Source organism: Amphibalanus amphitrite, unplaced genomic scaffold (genome assembly GCF_019059575.1).
Source record: "Amphibalanus amphitrite isolate SeventyFive unplaced genomic scaffold, NRLGWU_Aamphi_draft 001399F_arrow, whole genome shotgun sequence".
In the NCBI taxonomy this organism is placed as follows: domain Eukaryota; kingdom Metazoa; phylum Arthropoda; class Thecostraca; order Balanomorpha; family Balanidae; genus Amphibalanus; species Amphibalanus amphitrite.
Genome location: NW_024882892.1, coordinates 149,544 through 172,160, shown reverse-complemented (window position 1 = coordinate 172,160; position 22,617 = coordinate 149,544). Strand labels below are relative to the sequence as shown.

Genomic DNA, 22,617 nt, shown 5'->3' with positions numbered 1-22,617 from the left:
CCAAAATATGTGTTCTTCCCTGACAGCGCGGCCGGGCCGGTGTCCGTCGAGTGAGTCGGAGTTGGAGGAACGAGACGCCCTGCTGCGCGAGCTGGTACCGTGCCGACCCAGTCGGCCCGAACAGCTCGAGTGTCCGACCGCGCTGAAATGCTGCCAGCTGGCCGGCAACCACTTCTGTCTGCCGCCAGGTGAGGGGGGAGAGAGGGAGGGAGAGAGATAGGGGGAGGAGAGAGGGAGGGGAGAGGGAGAGGGAGAGGGAGAGGGAGAGGGAGAGGGAGAGGGAGAGGGAGAGGGAGAGGGAGAGGGAGAGGGAGAGGGAGAGGGAGAGGGAGAGGGAGAGGGAGAGGGAGAGGGAGAGGGAGAGGGAGAGGGAGAGGGAGAGGGAGAGGGAGATGATGCATCAAGGAAGAATTAGAGAGCGAAGTTATCAAGCTACGATGTCGTCGATGTGAATTACTTATCGTTATCAAACAAAAATTATTGTTTTGTAGCCATCTTCAGAGCCCTCACAGCAGTTCAGTCACTACACCGTTGTTCTTGGTCACTCAGTCACTTGCAATGGAATTGGTCCAATCAGAGCAATTAGTAAAACCATTTATCAAAAGATTGATATGTAGTTCCCCCTGTCATGCCGAATGAATCACATCCAACAAAGTTAAAATATTGCAGCATTAATAACGTCCTATAGTGAACCCCTTCATGAACCCTTATTTCAATGGCCGACTGACGACCTCCTTACACCCACCCTTGATGACGTCATTATTTTCCTACGCAGTGCATATCGACTGACGTCATAAGTGGGCGGCTCTGTCAGCGTCGCACCATTACGCCCTTACATATGGCACATTATAATGGGCCATGCAACGGCACATGCTTTAACGTGGGCCGAACGACGAGGCTGCCTCGTGAAGACATGAAGTGTGTGTGGACACTGAGACACTATTCCCTATACAAATGATCAAATAATACCTTTAAATGATCTGAATCTTCAGTGCTCGGTGCATGAGTTGTGAATTCGCAAGGTTTGGTTTGTCACCATGAAGTACGATAGGACTGGAAAGTGGCTCAAAATTATTGAAATTGAAATCTATGCATAAGCTATGCATGGGTCTTGGTTATAGTTAGTAAGTTCTTCTTAGAGCTACTCTCAGACTGATAGGTTCGCGATGCCGGTTGTTTTCATGAGCGCATCGATGGCATTGTAATGTCTGGTCACTAATGTTTTCTGCCGGTAGCTTGTCGACAGCTCTGGCCGAGCAGACAGAGTGATAGGTGGACAGGAAAAGTGCTGCGGCAGAGAGTGTCTCGGTCTCTGCATCTGCTCAGTGATGCATGTGGCTAGGGAAATAGACGATGGGCTCTGCTATAGACCTTGCTGTCAGTCAGTGTGAATGCTGGACGGATCTTATTGACAGGACCTGCATTCCAGTCCTGGAAGTTCCATCGGTTTTGTTTCTTCTACCTATCCGGCATTTTTTATAGAATGTATTGACCGAAATGGAAATGGAACGCGTTTTGTTTTCCTCGTATTGTTAAAATTCCCACCTTATTAAATGCTGAAATCAAAGCAATACAATTCAAGTGCCTAAAACATCTTGCTCTTCGCTGTGGACCACCTCCACTATATTTTGTAGCACAAGTAACGTCTCTTGCTCCCTCGTACTTGCAGACAACTGGAAACTGAAATCTGGATTCTATTTACGTCAACATACCATCGACAGTACCACTCAAAAACAACAATGCAACATGACAGGTCAAACGTAGTCCTACTATGATCAATGTCGTGAGTGAATTTCAATGAACCTTATCTTTCCTACAAGCATGCAGCTGCAGGCAGCAGAAATCTATGTACGTTACGAGCTGGTCGGAACATGGGACGCGCCCTGTATAGCATTAGAATATCAGCGCGATGTGGGGTCGCTCAATCTGATAAAACCGTGCCCGATGCACTATGCAGCATCGCTTGCACAGCTGATTCCACCGACATCTTGGATCCTTTGTGTCGTCATTACTCACTGTTTGCGTAATACCAAAAGGAAAGTATTCCGTGTTCAGTACTCACTGACTTCCTAAACAATGCTAGCAACACTACCAACAGGTCTACATTCAGATCGACCGAAGACAGATTACACCCATTCGGCAGCCCCGATGGCCCTCTTTAGTCGGTACCTATACAATCAGATTGTTTTCAGCTATGGTTCGTGCAATCTTCCGATCCCTCTGATTACTGCTGCACTGCGCTGCCTCCCACCCCTGCGGCCAATACACAACTTCATTCATCCCTTTATTACCGCTTAGACATGTTAACTCCCTGTCCTGAGGGCTCTTTCCGCAACTCCTGACAGATAATCTCATGGTAAACGTTTTACGATTACCACGCATTGGCAATGCATAGGGTTTTAAAAGCTTCCTCGCACTGTGCCTTGATGAAATTTTTAAATGACGTCACATACCAAAAAAAAAACTACGCTGATGCTCAAAATCCTGATAGATGCACTCCTGACATGTTTCTCGCCTTGCCGGCAGTACCGGAGATCACTGCAGACATCCAGGCGGCCGTCGTGGCTGAAGGTAAGCCCGGAGAGCTGCGCAGGGACCACCATCACGGGCCTCTCTCACCGTCTCCGATATCTCACACGACTGACTCTCACATGTCCGCCACATATGGCCCAGTTTGGCAGCGCTCGGGGGCGATTCGCTCATCGGCAGACGCGGCGCCATCCGAGCTGCCATATTTGGCGCGCCGAATCGAGATTGCCCGACGGTATCGTAAAGTGGACGTAACACCCGTAAAGCCCTGCATGGAGGGGCCCCGCCTTGATGTAACCAGCACCGTCGTGGCAGTAAAGATGGTCGGCACATTACGCCCCCAGCGGCTAGGTACCGATACGGCCTGGTGGGCAGGGGCTGCCGAGTCAGACCGAGGTCGTTATCCGATGAAATATCGGCAAAACGCGAGTGGGTGTCGACATGCGTAATGAGAAAATGAATTGAGATGAAACACTTGCTCAAATTCAATCTGTGTTTCTACACTATGCACTTTTTTTAGCATGTGCAAAATAAATGTAGAAAAGCTCAACATGAAAGTAAGCATTGACTCGTATGTATGATGCCTGACATGAAAACATACGGACGGACAATTTTAACAAATGGACGACGCAATCAACGATCGATCCAACTCCACTTTATTTCATTGAATGCTTTTGTCAACTCTCCATGCTTATTGTTTCTGGCATCGAACGCCTGCTTGTAAATATGCTAGCGCGCAGCCTCCCATCATGCTTCGATCTTCAACGCACCTTTCTTCACATCTATGTACATATATTCTATTTATTTCAATATTTTGTCAACGGCTTAATATCATCCATACGATGAAGACAATCATTCATTTACTGTTCATGGACAACATTTCTTCATCGACTGAGACTGAGATGACGCCCGAGTTAACCTGAAACGTGACCTGACCTCTGCTAGTACGCATCTAACCCGTCGACGACCTACTTCCATCGTGACTGCGACAAAGCCTTCGGGAACTTCTAGACAGTAGGACCTCCTCCATCGGACCGACTTGAAGACGATGACTGGACGATTATTCTCGGTCCCTGAGTGGATAATCTCCACTTTGACTGAGACTGATTGGGACTGTTTATCGAGCCGCACCTGTGCCAGCCGCTGGCGATTGTTGGCAAGTGAATAACCAATGACGGTAGCCAATCGTGCCCGCCTCTGCTACTTAGAACGAATTGTTGCCATGGCCTGCCGAGCCGCTAGAACAGACGCATCATAGCAGTTCAGTCACGGACAGGATCGGTAACGAGCTACTGAAACACAGAGGAGGGAGATGACATATGACTGATGGAGACCTGACGTGACTAAAGGCATGATAATGGGGATATGACGTAACAAATGACGTGACTGATGGTGACAGACTGCCAACAGACCTTGTGACCCGACACCAAGCCTTCATGAATTTCAAGTGAAACAAATTATTCAAGCGACTGAAATGTTGAATTCAAATGCCAGTATATGACTGATTTTTGCCCTCTGAACAAGCGATGAAAAGCTCTCCAAGTACGTAGCAGCGCACGCAAACTTTTGTGATAATGCCTTTATGAGAACATGGTAGTTTTTCTGCATGGGACGAATCTGGAAACTGGTAGCAACATTTGCCGCCCACTTTGCGACCTCTGATGACCCGGTATGACCCATGCTGACCTGTTCGACGCCCGCTCGTCAGATCCGACTGCCCCAAAGCCCGGCGGCTGTCCCCACGCACCCCTGGAGCGGCTGAGGTGCCGGCAGCCGAAGCGGAACCTCTGTCTGTGGGACAGTCACTGTTGGGGCCGGACCAAGTGCTGTCCGAGCGGCTGTGGCCTGGTGTGCCAGCCGCCGGCGCGGCCCGGCTCATGTCCGGCCATCTCCTGGCACGTGGCCGTTCGTTGCTGGAGGGACGGCAGACCCAAGTGCTACAGGGCCAACGACCACCAGTGCCCGCAGGGACTCAAGTGCTGCCACAACGGCTGTGTCTTCTCCTGCGTCCCACCAGGTGCGACAATGGATCAACTTTTTTTTTTAATTCATCGTAATTATATTGTCGTTGATTGTTCTTTGAAACCTCTCAACGTTTTGGCTGTCTATCGCCTTTCACTTTCTTACAATTGCTAGCTAGCTTTATTTTCCTATCGCCGTCGTTCTCTGCCTTACTACACTGATATGTAAGTAGTCGTGTGCATTGCAACAGGATAGTTTGCATGCAATACGCCTCTCCAACGTAGATATAGTTCAAATATCCTCTTCAACTGTCAAGTATGTTAACACTTGTGTGTCGGGCGTTTCACAAGGCACCGTCTTACACAAACGCTCATTTTACATAATTAAACCGCTCGTAGGGGCTCGACGGCATCTCGCACTGACGCGTCGCCGTATAGACACAGCTTAGCAAACAGGTAAATGCATTCATGAGTTTGCTTAATTTCATGGCGGCGCCAAAAGTCATTACCAGTGATGTCCAGTCGTGACTCGCAGATCTGTGACTAATAGCACCTATCTGGGAGCCGCAGGTGGGCGCCGGTAAAAGCTGTGACCGTTAACAGTAGAGCTGGCCGGTAACCGTTTTGGTGCCTTCATTAACTCCAATAGTCCTTGCCGCGCTCTTGCCCCTTCGTCACCTGAAGAGTCAGCATACGATACATCAACCGTTAACAACCAGCATATAAATGTTCTACTTAACTCGCGTCAAGCTAAAACTGTCCTTTTTGTCTGCTTTCAGACGAGGTCCTCTCGACCAAAGCGGGGTTCTGCCCTCCGCCCTCCTTCATCGACGATTTCCGGCCGCCCTGCCGCGGCTCGTCGAGGGTCAACGTTTGCGACGCGGACGATCACTGCCCGGGTCCGAAGAAGTGCTGCCCGTCGCTCTGCTCCCGGCAATGTGTACTGCCACTGTGAGTCGACTGGGAACGATTTGATCAGAGCGGCCCCTTCTGAACCGTCTGGTTACTATGACCGACAGCGTGTGGACGATGACGGACAAGAACGTTGACAAGATAGACGGGAATAACCGACGATGACCTGACATAAGGACGACGTCAGATAGTAAGACAAGTGCCCTGACGACCTGGCAAAGGTGACAGCGACATAAACAGTGGCAGCGCGATGACCAAGGCAATGCAGCGGGGACAAGACAGCAGCTTTAATAATTCTGTGGAGACATTCCTATGAGCCCCATCGACAAAAACTTTAGTGACGGCTTATCTGCACCGACTTTGATATATTCGACGGCTTGACCTTCCTGACTTGTAAACCACGTCAACATTAGCACAAAACAGCATTGCCAACACGATAGTGAGACGATACGAATGATCGTAACCGTCAGCTCAGCTCTGGCATTGCCAGCTGCATGCTTAGTTGATCGGTCAGAACAGCTACGACTTGATCAAGTCACATGTGAAATGTATCTCCGGATGACCGAAGCATGCCTTCGAATTACGACATTGGAATACCGATAACCTAATGCGGCGTATTTTTCAGTTAACACTACATGATGACTTTTCACTTTTAGCGCATTGCAGCATGCCACCTGTCCGCAACACCAGTATCAAATATCATCCAGTTGACGATAGCTTCCACGAATCTTAAGTAACGGGTGAGCACTTACTTTTTGCACAAAAATTTAGTTTGCATATTAGTTAGGCTGAATGATCACGGAGTCAAGATCATTTAGCGTACCAGCTGTTTATGGTGTTGCTACTGTTTTACCATAGAACTGCCTGCTTGTAACTGCTTGATAGTTTCAATATAACGATCTTACAGAGAAATGAGTGGTGATCTAGGGATGTAAATTGTAAAGGCTTCACAGAACTGGATTTAACGAGAATCTTGGAGACCTGTACACGTTAGTAGTTAGTGCTGCGTAGTGCGTAGTCCGTACATTTTCATGGATTCAATCCTACAAAAAAGGCGATGCCAACTTTCGTTTTTATTCGGTGATGCAGTACTTTTAGGGAGGAGGTCCTTTGTGATGGGCATGACTGTTATTTTTCCATGCCGCCTCCATAGACTTGTGATCTCTATCCCAATGAGAGCACTGCTCTCGTTGCAACGAGCATGATTGGCCTTCTCATTCGCCAATCGGTGAATGAATGTGCTACATGCTGTTTATTACAACTCATTAAAGACGATAGCTCATCAAGACATAACTGCTATTTAAATTGGATTAAGGCGTAGTTAATCAAATATAATCTAGCTGCGGCAGGGAATTTTCCTGTTTTGCAGGTCATGAGATGTACTACTTTTGCCGGCCAGCTCAACAATACTTTTTTATCGATGCATTTACCACTTCGCCGCTATGAAAGGCAAGATTCACAAGCCTTCTTTAGCCATGAGGTAACAATAATGGATACTGAACTTCACTGACCACCATCCATCTCAGTAATCATCTCAGGCTATATCCGGCTTGCGAACAAGTTGCAAGTCAGACAACAACAGATGTAGCTGACAGAAGTCCACTCGTTCGACCATTACCACCCCAGTGGCGCCCAGCAGCATGCGTCCATATTCAGCCGTCCGTGACAAACGACCGGTCACAAACAACGACACTCAACGCCTTTGCACTATTCAATTTCACCAGCTTAGCTGCACGATTCTCACACATTCCGGGACTCATGTCGACCCATCACCACGGGGTTGGTGAGGGAATATTAACCACTTTCTGGCCGCAGAGAGACGACAGCCGCTCGGGGGCTATGTGTGCACTCCGCCCCGCCCTGACAGGCGATTTGACCGACACCCACACAGGATAGACTGGACAGGTGGGGTCACTGACCTCGATACGGGCGGGCCGGACCGGGGGGGGGGGGGGGGTTACCATATCGGCCCCGCCCATGGGCGAGTGTCAGATGACATACCAAGGGCAGACGCCACGGTCACCGAATAGGAAGCAGTGGGAGGGTATACTGCAGAAGAAACGAGCGGGGACAGGACAAGGACGGACAGAGGAGACACCGAGGACGATACTGAGAACAGACACAACGAAACAGACGACGTGCGGACGGACTCAGACGACCACGCCATTACTATCCATGAAGGTGAATTGCTGCGTCTCTTCTTTAATGTTTTCATGATTTATTTGTTATGTTAATAATTGTTACTTAATCAAATTCTCGCGTTACATGACTTTGTTTTCAATATTTCCAGGATCGAATATCGGTGACCGGCGCTGGACGATGCTCTAAATGATAGTGTGACAGCCATAGACACAACAGTGCCTATGCTGGAGTCAAGAACTGCATCGCAAGATCAAGATCCTCACGTCGACGCCCACATGACAAAGTCGACCGACGGTGTGTTTGCCAGGGTCGGAGTGATGAGATAGGGGTGGAACAACTGGTGTATAGCTTGGATTATTTGTTTGTTTAAACGAAGATTTGTGCCAAAAAAAAAAACTTTCTTAGCCTATGGTAGATGAAAGCAATTGTCATTATGCTCTGAGCGAAGGAAAAGGGACATTTCCTTCGCTTCAAAAGGTCTGTAAAATGAACCCCTCGGAGCTGCATATCAGCTTGTATGGTTCCTTGAGAACTGGCGTCCGAACGTCTATAAAAACTGGCATCCGTATATATGTTGCAGACCGTATGAAAGCCCAGTCCGTTTGCAAACGGCCTGGCCCAGTCAGGCCGTTTGAAAACGGCCTGAAAAAGCCGGCCGTTTGCAAACCGCCTGAAATATCAGGCCGTATTAAAACGGCCTAGGCAATTTGAAACGGCCGAGACAGTTTGAAAACGGCCTAGTCAGTTTTCAAACGGTCTGGCGAAGTACAACAGCCTCTGAAGATTGAACTTAATGGATCCAGGTTGGTCGATGATTAGGTTGCATCCATGTGAATGCTTGCGCATTCCATGCAGAATGACTCGTCTACATACGTCGAACATTTTCTTACTGTGCTGATGCTCGGCCCGGCCGTTTTTCGACAATATTACTAATTATACAAGTTTAGGGTCCACCTGTGTACAGCCATCCAGTTGATGGAGCCTGGTGAAGCCACTACTGGTGAGGTCTGGTGAAACGTATCACTACAAGACTCACCGATTAGTTTGCGGCATAAAACGCCGGAGCGCGCAATGGACATCAGAGTTCACATCAGTGGCGCGGGAACCGGGACGGGGGGGGGGGGGGCTAGCGAGGGCTGAGCCCCTCCAACTTTTCGGCTGGGGTGGGGTGGGGGGGGCTCATAATGTATTTGAGCCCCCCCCCCCTCCCCCCCAGCTGGAGGAATCGAAATCGGAAATCTACCAACATAATTTCATAGATTCATACATAGGCGCGGGAACCGGGGAGGGGGCAGTGGGGCAAGCTTGCTCCTACCGCTCTGGGGCCGTGGGGGCGGTGCCACCGGTGAGAAACTAGATTTGGGGTACCCTAGGTTGATCTCTATTATGGTTCAGCCCCCCCCCCCCCCCCCCAGTCTGGAAGAAGCTCCCGCGCCACTGGTTCACATTAGAGTCCTCACCGCGCCCGGTCGACCGCCGGCGGCTGGCCGGTGGTGTAAGCCGGCAATACTTGACCATTGCGGTGGAAGGCGAAACTTTGAAGTCCGGGGAAGCCCGGGTCGACCGGGCGCTATACGGGCCGGGTCTCAGTTCTGCTAATCTCTTCCTGACCAAGCCTGCATTTGTCATCGGGAAAATCAGGGAGAATTTTCCGGAACTAGCGAGAATCATCGGGGATCACGAACGGTATCGCGATAACGAGACATGCTGAAGATAGGCGCTCAACAATAATTTTCCGACGGAGAATATCCGAGTGACAATATTTTCCGGATGCCGAATGCACCTCAGGATTTTATGGTGCCATGTGATGTCATGAAACGGTCGTGCTTCAACAAACTCAACATTGTCCAGCTGTAACTTTATGCAGACCAGATTGTTTTCAAAATGCCTAGACCGTTTGCAAACGGCCTGGTGTCTGGAAAGTTGTCATACGGCCTAGACGGTTTGCAAACGGCCTGAAATTTCAGGCGGTTTGCATACAGCCTGGAATTTCAGCCCGTATTCAAACGGCCTGACTTTTCAGTCCGTTTGCATACTGACTGGGCTGTCCAGGCCGTTTGCAAACGGCCTGAATCGGGCCAGGCCGTTTGCAAACGGACTGAGTTTTCATACGGCCTGTAACATATATATATATATATATATATATATATATATATATATATATATATATATATATATAACAGCTGTATGATGAACTGCTGCAGCTAAAACTGAACCTTTGCAGTGTGTACATTGTCTTTTGCAGACTGCTTTAGCAAGTAATAACCTTGTTTGTTTGGAAATGTGAAAGATGTTTGCTGTCATTCTGATCTGAGACGCATTTAAATGTGCTATTTCTGTGACAACTGCTGCCGAGTATTGGTAAGTCATTTGTTGAATAGTTACGTCAGTTAAGTGGCCATTGAAAGCGTTTCCAGTTGTACCTTATTGAGGTGTTTTTGCAGGGTAACACCAGGTAAAATGTCGTCATCTGGTTAGTTTCTAGATTAGTTTTAATTTAACAATTGAATATTTGCGACGAATGATGAGGTAAAGTCATCTATTGTGATAACACTCGCACCATTCGTGATGTGATACCAGTGTTTCAGTTGCTAATAGATGTAAAACGGTTTTTAGAGTCTTTAAGGATTTTAGGAAGTGACTTTGATGCGTCTCGTCAGCAGACTATGAGTGTAATATAACGTTTTAACATTTCTGTAACAACAATAATAAACAAGCAATTACTGCCTCGTTTTAATGTGTATTTGTGACGAACGTATCCATGGGTTCACTGTTTAGTGCCAGCTGGGATTCAGCTAGCCGAGCTTCCTGGCTATCTCCACATCGTCACACCCACGCGCCGTATAAAGACGTTACGCGTGCCACGTTACATCGCCTGGGCGTCGTCTGAAACGCAGTTCACGCACTGTGCGTGTCTATTGTCGGTCGTCGATCTCTTATCTAGCACATTTGCATCTAGTACAGGCAACGGTGAAGCGAGCATGACAAAGCTGAATGTACTGCCGACATCGCCCCTGATAAGCCCAGAAGTATTACTCTAAAAGGATATGTCACAGTCGCTAACACCTATTCGAGCACAAACTCAATAAACAGTTGCCATAGACATGCACAAAACATTACAAAACCTTACAGAAATTAAAATAAAAGTTCGACATGCCCTTTATTGTCTTCCCTTCACTCTTAAGTCTTAACTCATTCCTATTGCCACATTATTTGCACCCTGCCCTCCTGACTGTCGTCAGCCAAGCCCTCGCCCGACATCTGAGGACACCCCTCCGTCGTGACACGCCCGTCAGAGATAGTATTCAGAGAGCGGGCGGGAATGTTTGCCTGCTGCACCTGCCGCCACTGCTAACCGGAGACACAGAGATAGCGATCGGGAGAGGAGAGGAGAGGGCGAAGGGGTACCCGGGAGACGGGTGGACAGAACGGGGTAGGCAGAGCCACAGAGCGACTACCAGTGCTCGGTGCGGTGCAGCTGGCACGTGCATAGAGCGTCACGTGCATAGAGCGTCACGCCCATGGAGATGGCCCTGAGGTTGACACTGATACCAGAACTGACACCGATTGAAATAAGTAATGGGTTTAAATAATGTCTAACAAAACATTGCACTAGACTCTTGAAAGAACTAACTGCTTTGATTGGTGGACTTAATAGCCGAATGGAAATTCAATCTTGTTTTTGGGGTTTGCCGTGAGAAATAAGTTTCTAAATGTTCTACCATAGCAGCTTCAAAGAGAGCGACAGTCAACATAAGAGGAACAGAGCGGTCGCAAGAGCGATTCCAACGGAAAACGAGCAGTTCCATTCCTTTTTATCTCTGTGATTCAGGTACCTAATTAACAATTTTGGGATGACGTACGAAATGGGGTTCAAATTCACACTCTAGCTAGTAGATTGTCTTTGATTTTTGACAGTGCGATATGATTAATGCTTCGGCTGGTAAACATTCTAAAGCGATCCCTCAAAACAGCTCTGGCGACCGGAACCATCAAAAGAATAATTATTGCCTCTCATTCTCCAGTTGATTGCTCGTTATCTGTGTCGCCTGATTTATTGCAACTAAAATTAGCTGATCTTATCGAGACGAATACCAGAGCAAAGCGAAAAAAAAGACGATTACCTGTGGTAGATTATTTCTTGCAATAACAGACAGCTATCTACGCTATAGGGTGAAAAAGCAAACAGTTGAGGTAGTGTTTCACGACTTATGCAACACAGAAACGGCTCGTACATCGAAACAACTTGCAAGTCCTACCAATCCAGTCCACCAGATGCTGAATACGACCGCTTTGTGTGACCTTTGAAACATAGAAGTTCATTATTACAATGATTTCGCTACCTAACCATAACCACATGACCATAAATACATCACTCACTTTCATGCAAACATATTGCTGGCGACTAGAAATAGCACTAAGGGCAGACATATCTTGGACAGAATAAAGAACATATTGTATTCATTGTATTCATATAGTTGTCATCACAAATGCCAGTTGGCCCTGGTGATCATATGTAGCGCTAGCAACACTTGCATATATGCACTCGACATTAAACCCACAATATGCAAACACAGATACATACATTCCTAAATTTTCATGTCATTTTCATGTCATTTTAACATATAGGGACGATTCATTGCAATATATCGTTTCTTGCAACAGAAGACAATGACACTAAAAGTGGCTATTTTTCAACGTTACTTACAAAGCTTGAACTGAAGCCTCTCTCGGTATTGTAGCAATACCGAAAGGTCCCAGCCGCCTTGGATTCCTCGAAGTCAGCTGTGCCCCCGCTTGTCATCCAAATACGGACGGGCGACGGAATGTGCTCCCTTCCCCCTGTCCGATTTCTATTCATACTACAGCTATCTGATGTCTTTTTCGAGCACAATTTACATATGAATAGCCATCTGTGGTCAGGTCAAAATCCTATCCGCGTTTCTGAGCCATGGCTGAGCTGCAGTCAGAGATAGCCATATCATGTGAAACACTTATCGGAAATACTTATCGTTATGCATATCAGTTATATGGCAAGATCATGCATTCTGTTTTAACGTCAATGCACTACGGGAAATGTTCACCCTACAGTAGGTATTGCTATATACGAGTGCAGCTCCAAGAAGCAATTCATAAACAAAAATGTGCTTTCAAATTTTGCGGGGCAGGAGCCCCTAAAAATCCATAAGTTTGGCTCAAGAAACCATCTTTCTTAGCTACGTAAAAAAAAACTGAGCAAAAACAAGTTGTCGGCTAAGATGATATTAAAACTTTTATGATATCATCAGTAAATCATTAAAACAGAGCCAAAGTCTCGAGACCCACTGACCACCTCGCGCATTCTTTTGCTATCGCCTCTTGCGTTGGCAGTCTACACTCTACAGGATAGTTTTGATGCTGATGTGCCCTATCATCATCTAATCTCCTGGTACTGGATTGAGCCTTAGGCACAATGGACTGCTGAATTAAATCACCTTGACCTATTTATGGCATATAGGGCAGCGGGGTGGACATCAACTCACGGACTCCACCTCATACGGGTAACCAGAAGTACCTCGTAAGATGGCAGCACCCTGGAGACGATCGCCGAAGGTGGCAGCACTCTCACCCAAGACCTCCTGTTCTCCGTACCTCGGCTCGTGGTGACTGAATCGCTGTTACAGTCTAACACATATTGCCTTTATATTTTTCATTTGCGTCAAAAAGCGAAATTTTTCAGTTTGAATATGACTAGCCAATTTGGTATATCGAACAAGAACAATCTCAATTCTGAATTCAAGGTAAGTTTGATTACTTAATGCCATTTGCATGATAGGTATTTATTTTGTAACTCGTGGTAGGTAGAGAGACAGTCAGAGGATATGACGCTCGATGAATAACATGCAACTACACACACTGGTGCTTTAATTGTTATTTGTTTATCTGGATTAAGCCAGGATACTTGGATACCTCAATCTGGCTGGATTTTTCCAGAGGAAATGAGTCATTTTATGATTTTTTTTGTAAGACATCTCGCTTCAGTGAACGGAACTGAGCGCTTATACAACTGCAGCATTATGTAACATTTGGACATGAATTAAACGGTAAAAAAGAAGCATGATATTTCAGCTTTTTTCCACGTCTAACACCCCTCACAAAAGAACTATTAGTAACCATTCGTTTAGCCCAAACGGCTGTTCTACATACTTGGATGCTACTCGTATTGTTCATCGGCTGGATGTCGGCCTTTGCTGTCTGCACGGTATGTACTAGAGATGTCAATCGGATACCAACTTTTTGGTATACCGATACTAAACCGATACCAACTTGGTATTTGGTATTTCAATCGTAATGTGTTTGGTATTTTGTTGGTATCATAAGCCCTCACTAATGTATAAGAGGCTAATAAATCGGTAAAAAGTTGGTATTTCCCTCAGTTTCCCAAGTTGGTTTGGTTTCGGTATTTTCCCGTGGTTTTGGTTGGTATTTGGTTTGGTATCGGTATTCCGATTTTCCGTAATTGACATCACTAGTATGTACCATATTTATGGATAGGTCACTACATTCACACCGTCACGATGTCTCGCACACAACAAGATGCATGACATGAAAAGGGCACAAAACAATGCAATGAGCTGTTTACAGCCACCTAGACGACCAACATCGCATCTTCTAACTCATTATTCAAATACAGCCAGCGCTCTACTCACGGTTCACATTGTCGCCGCATCATTATGTCTCCAACAGGGTCTCATTAGCCTCTGGAGGTCTATTAGGCCGGGTTCGGCGGGTCCTGACGTGACGGCGAAGCACGCGCCGCACAGCACCGACACGGCCTGTTCCGACCGACCTGAAATGAATGGACGGTGGGAGCCAACAGGTGTCGGCAACTGTCGACGCCGACGGACCCAAAGCCGACGGCGCCGACACCACAGTCGCTACCGACGCCGTTACGGCCAGGTGCCTCGATTGGGGTGGTGTGTGCTCTTTTCATAACCACGAACTATCCACGAAGAGGTTTGATTTGATTGCCGTTCTGCAGACTGTCACATTCGGCATCAAACAAGTTATTAGCACTGCCGCAGTGGTTGGTACAATTTCTGATGCTGGCGGTGATTTGTGTGATGCTGGCGCAATCTTGCATCATGTCACGAAGACGTTGACAAAGCAAAATGATGACTTTTCTTAGAGCTGAAAGGTGAAGCAAGACAGTGCGGTCGTGGTGGACACCGAACATGACCAGGTTTTGAGGTAAGTCTCCTAAAAGGAACTTCTTGGAATGGTATTTGACACAACATAGTTGCGTGATTTAGGCTTTTTAGTTTTTAAATGGGCCCAGGTCGTGGTCATGCCGACGTTGACGATTTTTAAAATAATTGGAGAAGTTTGGATAGTATTCAAACGATGAAGCTACATTCGTGGATCTCGAAATTTGGACACGAATTGACGGTAGCTCACTTCATGTGGCTGTCACCCGTCAGCAACAGCAAAAATACGTCTTCCTTTTTGTCAAAAGAAGAAGTGAAAAATTGGCATAAACTAAAAATGAGTCTACTTTTAGTGGCCATGAATGGACCTTTTTCACATCAATGAATTGTTAGGTGACAAGGACTTTCCGCTCAGTTGGCATGCTTATACGAATGTGTCAAGTCTGTCGTTGAAATCATGGGAAATCTTCAAATATGTTTTTAATCGACTAGAGGCACTTAGGAGAGGGGTAAGGGATTTCAACCAAAATGAGGCTAGCCGCGTAAAGCTTCGATCCACCAAAAGCGAGGTGACAAGTGTTTGCTTTAATTGCGCGGCAGAATCCCGTCTAAAAACAACCAGTTACATAGCCATTTTCGTTTAGTACACATCAGCATCGACATCAAAACGTGCAACCGCATTGCAACGGAATCTCAAACTAATCGCCATCACTGTCATACCTATATGTAGTATACGTAAGGGCAAATCGATAGACACGCCATAACCGCCATGTGAACTCAGACAACAAACCGCGAACGAATTAACCGCGATTGTATGAGTCGGTCATACAACGCACTGAAGAAACTGCCTGTGTTCAGTAATATGTACCTATACATCGAAAATACTCTGATCGAACATGGTACATAAACATGCAATGCAAATTTTGTAGGCAGATGTTGTGTCAGACTCAGTTCGGCACAATCAATGGCTTCTGAAACACTTCGATACATATTTCTAGAACAGCCTGAACGTTACTTGAGTTTGTAGTTACTACAGACGTACTGTGAAGTACATGAGTAGGTATAAGCTCTATACACTACAGCATTATTTTCACGCCTTCAAAAACCGAAGGGACATGTTCCCTTTTAGTTCTCACACCTCCGGTACATTGCATGCTTAGAAGAGGAATGTAGCGGAACCAGAGTGTATAGCAGGGGTGGCTATCGAGAGGTTTTACACCTAGGTATACGCCTACCATACGCTCCAGTCTTCTGCATAAGCTATACAGCCGCGTCAAGAAAAGAATCGACATGGAAAAGATGTTCTCACCATTGGCCTTTGCTATTCTCCCGAGTGCTTTGTTTTCAGTTTCTTTTCCTCTTTACAGTAGTTTCTTGCCATTCTTCCTGCTAATCAGTCGGAAAAATGTAACAAAAAGAGTCCATTACCAAAAAGACAACGATAGGCCCTCGAGTGACTTTCCCATTCCACACACAAAAAGGTACGCTTTTGTGTTGTTCATATAAGCCGGCGTCTCCATGTCTGATAGCGTTTACCAGTGACTTTCCGTAATAAATGGCCACCACCACGACCGGCCAACCGTCTGTTCACGACGTGTCAAGCCGACCTTGGCCATGTCACGTGATCTGATGCCGGTCACGTGATCTCCAGCCCGAGGGCACGAGCTGGCCAGCCGGCGAGGCCCGGCGCGATGGCCCGGCTGCCGCCAGCCCCGCATCTGCGGGGTAAGCGAACACAGGCTTCAGAGCTTATTGTTGATCAAACTTATAAGTCAGCTCATCAGAAAATTAAGCTTTATTTTTTAGTCAATACACGTTAAGAGTTAATAACACTCCATACCTTCTTGTCCCCAGACCACCTCTGCTCTGAAGGCATGGAGGCCCGTTTGCAGCTGTCCCCGAACGCCTCCGGCGTCCACCAGCTGGTGGACCCGGCTGCGGACAGGTCGGCGGATCTCCAGCAGCTGGGCGACTGGCCCACTCTGAACACAGACATCGACCCGCTGGTCGTCGCCACGTTTCACGTGAGTGAGCCGAATTGTGTCGGTCTTTCCATGAATCAGTAGATCGGCATATTCGTTACACATAGGTTAGCAAAACTGTTCTGTTCTGCCGTGATACCTATATTTTGTCCAGATTCTGATGCATCGAAGAACTCGCTTTTATTTCCTAGAGTTGTGTCTATTCAGATAGAAATATGAATTATCATTAGTCCGTATTAAGCCCATTATGTGTGTTTTCTTTGGTCACTTTACAATTCACCCAGAAGATAGTGTGAAACAAATGCTGATCCCGGCCTGCAGTGTCTCACCTCTCACCCCTTCTGACAGAAGGGTCTTCTCTGTTTTTTTTTCTGTCGACAGAACCCGCCGTACACAATCGTGGACCCTCAGGACTCTCAGAACGTGACCGGCTACCTGGCCGATCTGATGTCGGTCCTGTCCGAGGAGATCGGCTTTTCCATCCAATACGACATCAACAACACGGTGGGCGACTTTGGCGTGCAGCGACCCGACGGCACGTTCAGCGGACTGGTCGGCAGGCTCGTGGACAAGGTGAGAGCCATCGGCAGCATCGCGAGGGTATCGAATGTTATTTGCTATTATTGAATGCTTTTGGTTGTCATTGGGCATGCAATTGAACATCGTCTGATTAACAGGTAGGTATAGCTAGTGGCCACCTGTACGCGTCACAAAGTGGATTTCGACGTAAGACTGAAGTTTCATAAATAAGAGGACGGAGATACCACGGTCCGTGTTTTATGTGAGTGCTAAAATAATCTACGGCAATGCTGTCCTTTATCGTTTTCAGAAGGCTCACGTGGGCTTGGCAGCCATGTCCTGGCGGCGGGAGAGGCAGTCGGTGGTGGATTTTGTCGGAAAGGTTCCTGTAGCTGTGGAAGAGATCAATTTCTACGTACCGGGACGACCACAGGCTAGCATGGACGAGATGGAGTCACTGCTAACACCGCTGGACAAAAATGTCTGGATCTGCCTAGGTAGGTATGGTATGGGGGTAGAGAATGTTTGGCAGCTATGTATCTTAATTAAATAAATGGAGGCTATTGAATAAGCGAATCTAAATTTCTTATGGCGTTAAAACGCAGTTTCATTTTTGTCGTCGTTAAAACCGAAGGTTACACCATGACACACGCTTATCTCTATGCTTATACTATATCACATTATCAGAGGTACAAAATGATCATTGTTTCTAATTTCCCACACATTCCCATGCCTAAATTTTCGCCTAAATTAAATCCCCCGATCTCCTCGCCTCCGCAGTGTGCAGTATGCTGGTGGCGGCCATCCTGCTACGGATCACCGTGTTCGTGACCCGACCCCGTGACACCGAGGACGTGCGCACGTTCGACGCCGCCTCCAGCCTGCTGCACGTGCTCGGCTGTGTCGTCCAGCAGGTGCGGGACTTCAAACGTCGCGTGAGGAGCGAGGGATTTGAAACGGCTTTGAATGGATTGTAGGAGCAATTTGGAGGTCCGGTTAGGGTATGGAATTGGATTATTGTAATTAGGGTAAGTGGTTTCGGTACTCACACCTGGCACTTCAGACAGTATAGTTTACTGGCCCATGGACGTAAAATGCATTGCACAATGCACATTGTCAATAAAATCGTAAACAGTATTCGGGTTAGTGCTTTGTCCATCACCATTGACTGAACTATTCTGGAGCCTGAACTGTTTCCTATTTCACATTCTTTGATAGCTTAGTAATTTTCCAGATAGGAAAGCTTCATTCTTTTCATCGATTAAGTTAAGGCACACAACGATTTTATCTAACTAGCGGACTATATCCCCACTCTCCCTCTCTCCCTCTCTCTCTCTCTCTCTCTCTCTCTCTCTTTCTCCCTCTCTCCCTCTCTCCTCTCTCCGGCAGAGCTGGGCCAGCACCCCGAGCAGCTACTCGCCTCGTCTGGTGACTCTGGCCGCCCGTGTGCTTGGTATCCTCATCTACGTCGAGTACACCGCCGTGCTCGTCTCTGTGCTGACGGTGCTCCGGGTACAGACGGATATCGCCTCCGTGGAGGACTTTGTGGCCATGTCCGACTGGTCGCTGCTCATCCAGCCAGGAGTGGCCTACACTGGAGACTGGAAGGTGCGGTTATGTTGTCATTGATTGAGACCAAATGACAGCTGTCCTCATTGAAAAGAGCACTTTATTTGTTGCGATCACCGTTTGGGAAGAGCGCTCATTTAGAAAACAATTGCTGGAATTGTAAACGAGGCAGCGCTTTTCACAGCTTATCACAGACCATCTGTAGTTGATTTGATTTTCTTCTCGGGGGCAAATAACATTTTAAACGCTTATTTGAACGCAATTCGTAGAGATAAGTGGTCATCTTCTCTTCGCGTCTTCTCAGACAAGTAAAGAAGGTGCACTCAGAACTCTCTACCGGCGACTGGAAGACAACGAGCGGATAAAAATCTTCGCAGTGGAGAACGCCAACCAGATGTTTGACGGGAAAACGGTCACAACCTTCGACCGACAGCAGGCAAGCTTTGTCAAAGCCATTGGGCCTGAAAAGGGTCTCGCAAGCTGTTTAAGTACATTGGAAATTTATTTCAATGTGTTTCAATTTATGATTGACATAGGACGCAGTTTTCCTTCCGAGGAAATATTCTTTGGCCTTTGCAAATTGCAAGATCCTGTGAGCTACTATTTTGTTTGCAACTGGGTATTGTAAAACGCAGAAGGGAAATAAAGAAATCCATCCTTGTGCTTTACATTGATAAATGTTCAGCTATAAATTATGACAATTGCTAACAGTAAACTCTCTCACTCTTTCCCCCTTTCTCTCTCTCTCCCACAGGCATTCATTCTCCTCGGAGCGAGGGCATGTGACCTGGTAGCGCTGCCAATAGAGCGACCGATCAACGAAAATGAGGGGACAACCGTCTATCGGTCCCAGAAAAAAGACCCCGGATTCCTCGTCATGCAGAAAAACATGAAGATCAAAAAGGAAATCGACAGAGTGTCAGTCATAGCGGCGATATACAATAAGCCTTACATGCGCTTAGCTCTTTATGATCACGTCATACATTACGGAAACATCTTAATCCTTTTCAATCTTTTAGATTTATAAATATCTTAAAAACATAACCAAAAAAGGTAACCGTACTCTCATAATTAAAATCAAAAATCTTAAAAAAGGCCAGATAATCTCGAGGAGCTTTCGGCTTACGCCTTCTTCAACTCCAGCATTGCCGGAGTTGAAGAAGGTAAGATTTTTTACGTCTTTAAGATTTTTGATTTTAATTATGAGAGTACGGTTACCTTTTTTGATTATATTTTTAAGTATGTCTATGTCTCTCAAAACAGTGCTCACAACAATTCAGATTTATAAATATCTTTGAATTAACGGCATATAATTACGAGCGAGCGAGCGCAGCGAGCGAGCGAGTTCATACTGAATTAAGGGAAAATCCTGAGTATGAGCGGCCGGCCGTGGGGACGCTCTTCAAAAGCTAATATCTTAGGAACGGGACATCCGATTGACAAGCGGTCTTCTTTACTGAATGTCACTTGGACGTAAAAGTTCTGTGGTGTGATGGCCACCATGCGTTCTTGCCAACCACCGCACGTGGCGCGTGGTAAAGTTGGACATTTTTTAAGAACCCCCAAAATTGCAACCTCAATAACGGCACAACGGTTGGGCCGATTGAATTGAAACTCGGTACACAGCTAGGTCTCCATCAGATAATTCATCTGCATGTGTTAAGGTTGGGGTGCTACAGCACGTGCGCACGTGCAGGGGGCGCTCCCAGATCTCGAGAACGGCTGGGCCGATTGCGCTCAAATTTGGTACACGGTTGGGGACCAGTTAGTAGGGTGCCATGCAAAAGTCAGTTTGGACCCCGATTGCACGTGCGCACGTGCAGAATGCCGCTTCCAGATCTCAGGAACGGCTGGGCCGTTCCTGAGATCGTTCAAATTTGGCACACCGCTAGCGACCGGTTAGAAGGGTGCTTTGCACAAGCCCGTTGGCGTTCAAATTTGGCACACCGCTAGCGACCGGTTAGAAGGGTGCTTTGCACAAGCCCGTTGGAGGTACCCTCTCGCCCTTGCGCACGTGCAGGGCTCACTATCTCGCTCGCTCGTTCTTCGCCCAAAAGGCGTTTTACTGGTCCATAACAATCAATTAAAAAGTTGTCAGGCTTCAATGTCGCTATTACGTGTCGCTATTGCATCACGTGCGATAATGGGGACTTATAAGTTGTGACTTGATGAAGCAATGACGATTAAACTAACGCGTGCTAAAGAAATATGCCACTTAGCAATCAGCTCTGTTTTTTTCAGGATGCTAGTCATGTACCAGAGCGGCACGCTGAACAGCCTGTTCAACCGCTGGTTCTGGAACGCCACCAATCAGGAGTGTGCCACCTCCGTGAGCCTGCGGCCGCTCTCCTTTCCAGAACTGAGCGCAATAGTCTACATGGTTCCGGCAGGTGAGGACCAGAAATGGGTGGGATCAAGGGTGGTCGTGCTGCTAGCTGTCAAAGGCAGACTATTTAGGCGACCAGTCAAACAAGACTCTACTTTCAAATTGACGACAGGAAGTAGGAACACATGACGCCGCTGAGCTTTCATGGTTCTGTCATTTTATTTATCCTTCTGCAGGTGTTGTTCTCAGTCTGGCAGTCCTGCTGCTCGAGTGTTTATTCGTCTACTGCGCGAACAGCACGGACATCTACTACAACTACAGAGAGGAGGATCTCCCGATCAAGCACGACATTTGGAGGATGTAGGTAATCACGGTGATCTGTGAGGAATATTGCCATCACGACCTATGGAGGACGTGATCACCTTAATCTTTGGAGGATGCGACCGCGAAGACCTGTGGAGGATACTCGTATGATCATCGCGATCCTATGAGATCACAATGACAAAAATGGTGGCATGTTTAGGAAATCTGATGATGTTCATCATTATGATGGTCAAATTCATGTGTGATCTCTTGATGTCGAATGATCTGTGCAGTGTGCATGAGCGCATGTTTTGGCGAGAAACATAGGCCGAAAACCGAGAGAGCCGCTTGTCAGTGTTCTTGCAGTTTTTAAATGTATTACTTTTAACAAGCATTCTATCAACAATACTTTTCTTGAATCCAAAATAAAGCTGTCTCATCTTAGTGTCGTTCCTGACTGGTAGAATTGGCTCACATAACAGATAATCGATGAATTTACGAGACCAGTTAGCTGAACATCCTCAGCCGCGTCTCAGCCGCGAAAAGGCATCAGCAGCACCATTATTATGTGGCGTATGTCCTCACTTCCCAGGATGCATAGTACCCACCCACACTCACAATTCACACGGACAGAGAACACCCATCCAATACGTGCTGCGCACGTGACAATTACCTGTTAATTATGACATCAGCATTTCAGATCGCTGCCGGCCATTCACACTGAAGGCATTGTGTCGCCGCGACACCGCCACCCGCGGCATTGAGCCGACCCTTTGAGCCGCCGCGCCACCCATTAGCCGGGCTGCCGACGACTCGACGGGAAGTTATACCGTCCCTTAGCACGCCGTCGGACAATGCAGGCACGCTGGACATCCGTGCACCTTCATGGCAGGCACACAATTAGATACACTGGGAGGCTCCTTGTTTACTGGGGCTGGAAAATAGGGGGCGGGATGCTTGCATGGGAGTGGACCATGTGTGTGGAAGACTCACTGAGAGGGATGGATGACACGTGAGTGGCCTGTGGTTGTTGTTGAAATATGTATGCATATTTGGGGAATAACATGGGTTACTCGTTAGGCAACTGATGGTGACTGAGTCATACTTTTGTGTTCGATAGATACCTTTGGAATAGGTAGATACAAATGCTTATTACGCTGAGACAGCAACATAATATAATTATTTGA

The 22,617-nt window shown here is 47.1% G+C and overlaps 2 protein-coding genes across 2 annotated transcripts; both read left to right on the top strand.

Annotated features, from left to right (window-relative positions):
• Positions 1–7: 7 nt before the first annotated feature.
• On the top strand, positions 8–7,781 carry LOC122372776 (perlwapin-like). Its single transcript, XM_043350335.1, has 5 exons — positions 8–188; positions 2,527–2,571; positions 4,238–4,546; positions 5,270–5,441; positions 7,693–7,781. Exons 1-5 carry the CDS (start codon positions 8–10, stop codon positions 7,706–7,708), a joined length of 723 nt encoding a protein of 240 aa, XP_043206270.1. The 3' UTR covers positions 7,709–7,781.
• An 8,627-nt stretch (positions 7,782–16,408) lies between these two features.
• Positions 16,409–21,874, top strand: LOC122372773 (probable glutamate receptor). The gene is made up of 10 exons (XM_043350332.1): positions 16,409–16,456; positions 16,586–16,755; positions 17,095–17,286; positions 17,543–17,729; positions 18,013–18,146; positions 18,622–18,840; positions 19,106–19,237; positions 19,556–19,719; positions 21,043–21,191; positions 21,364–21,874. The coding sequence occupies exons 1-10, from the start codon at positions 16,423–16,425 to the stop codon at positions 21,489–21,491; spliced, it is 1,509 nt and encodes a 502-aa protein (XP_043206267.1). The 5' UTR covers positions 16,409–16,422; the 3' UTR covers positions 21,492–21,874.
• The last annotated feature ends 743 nt before the right edge of the window (positions 21,875–22,617 follow it).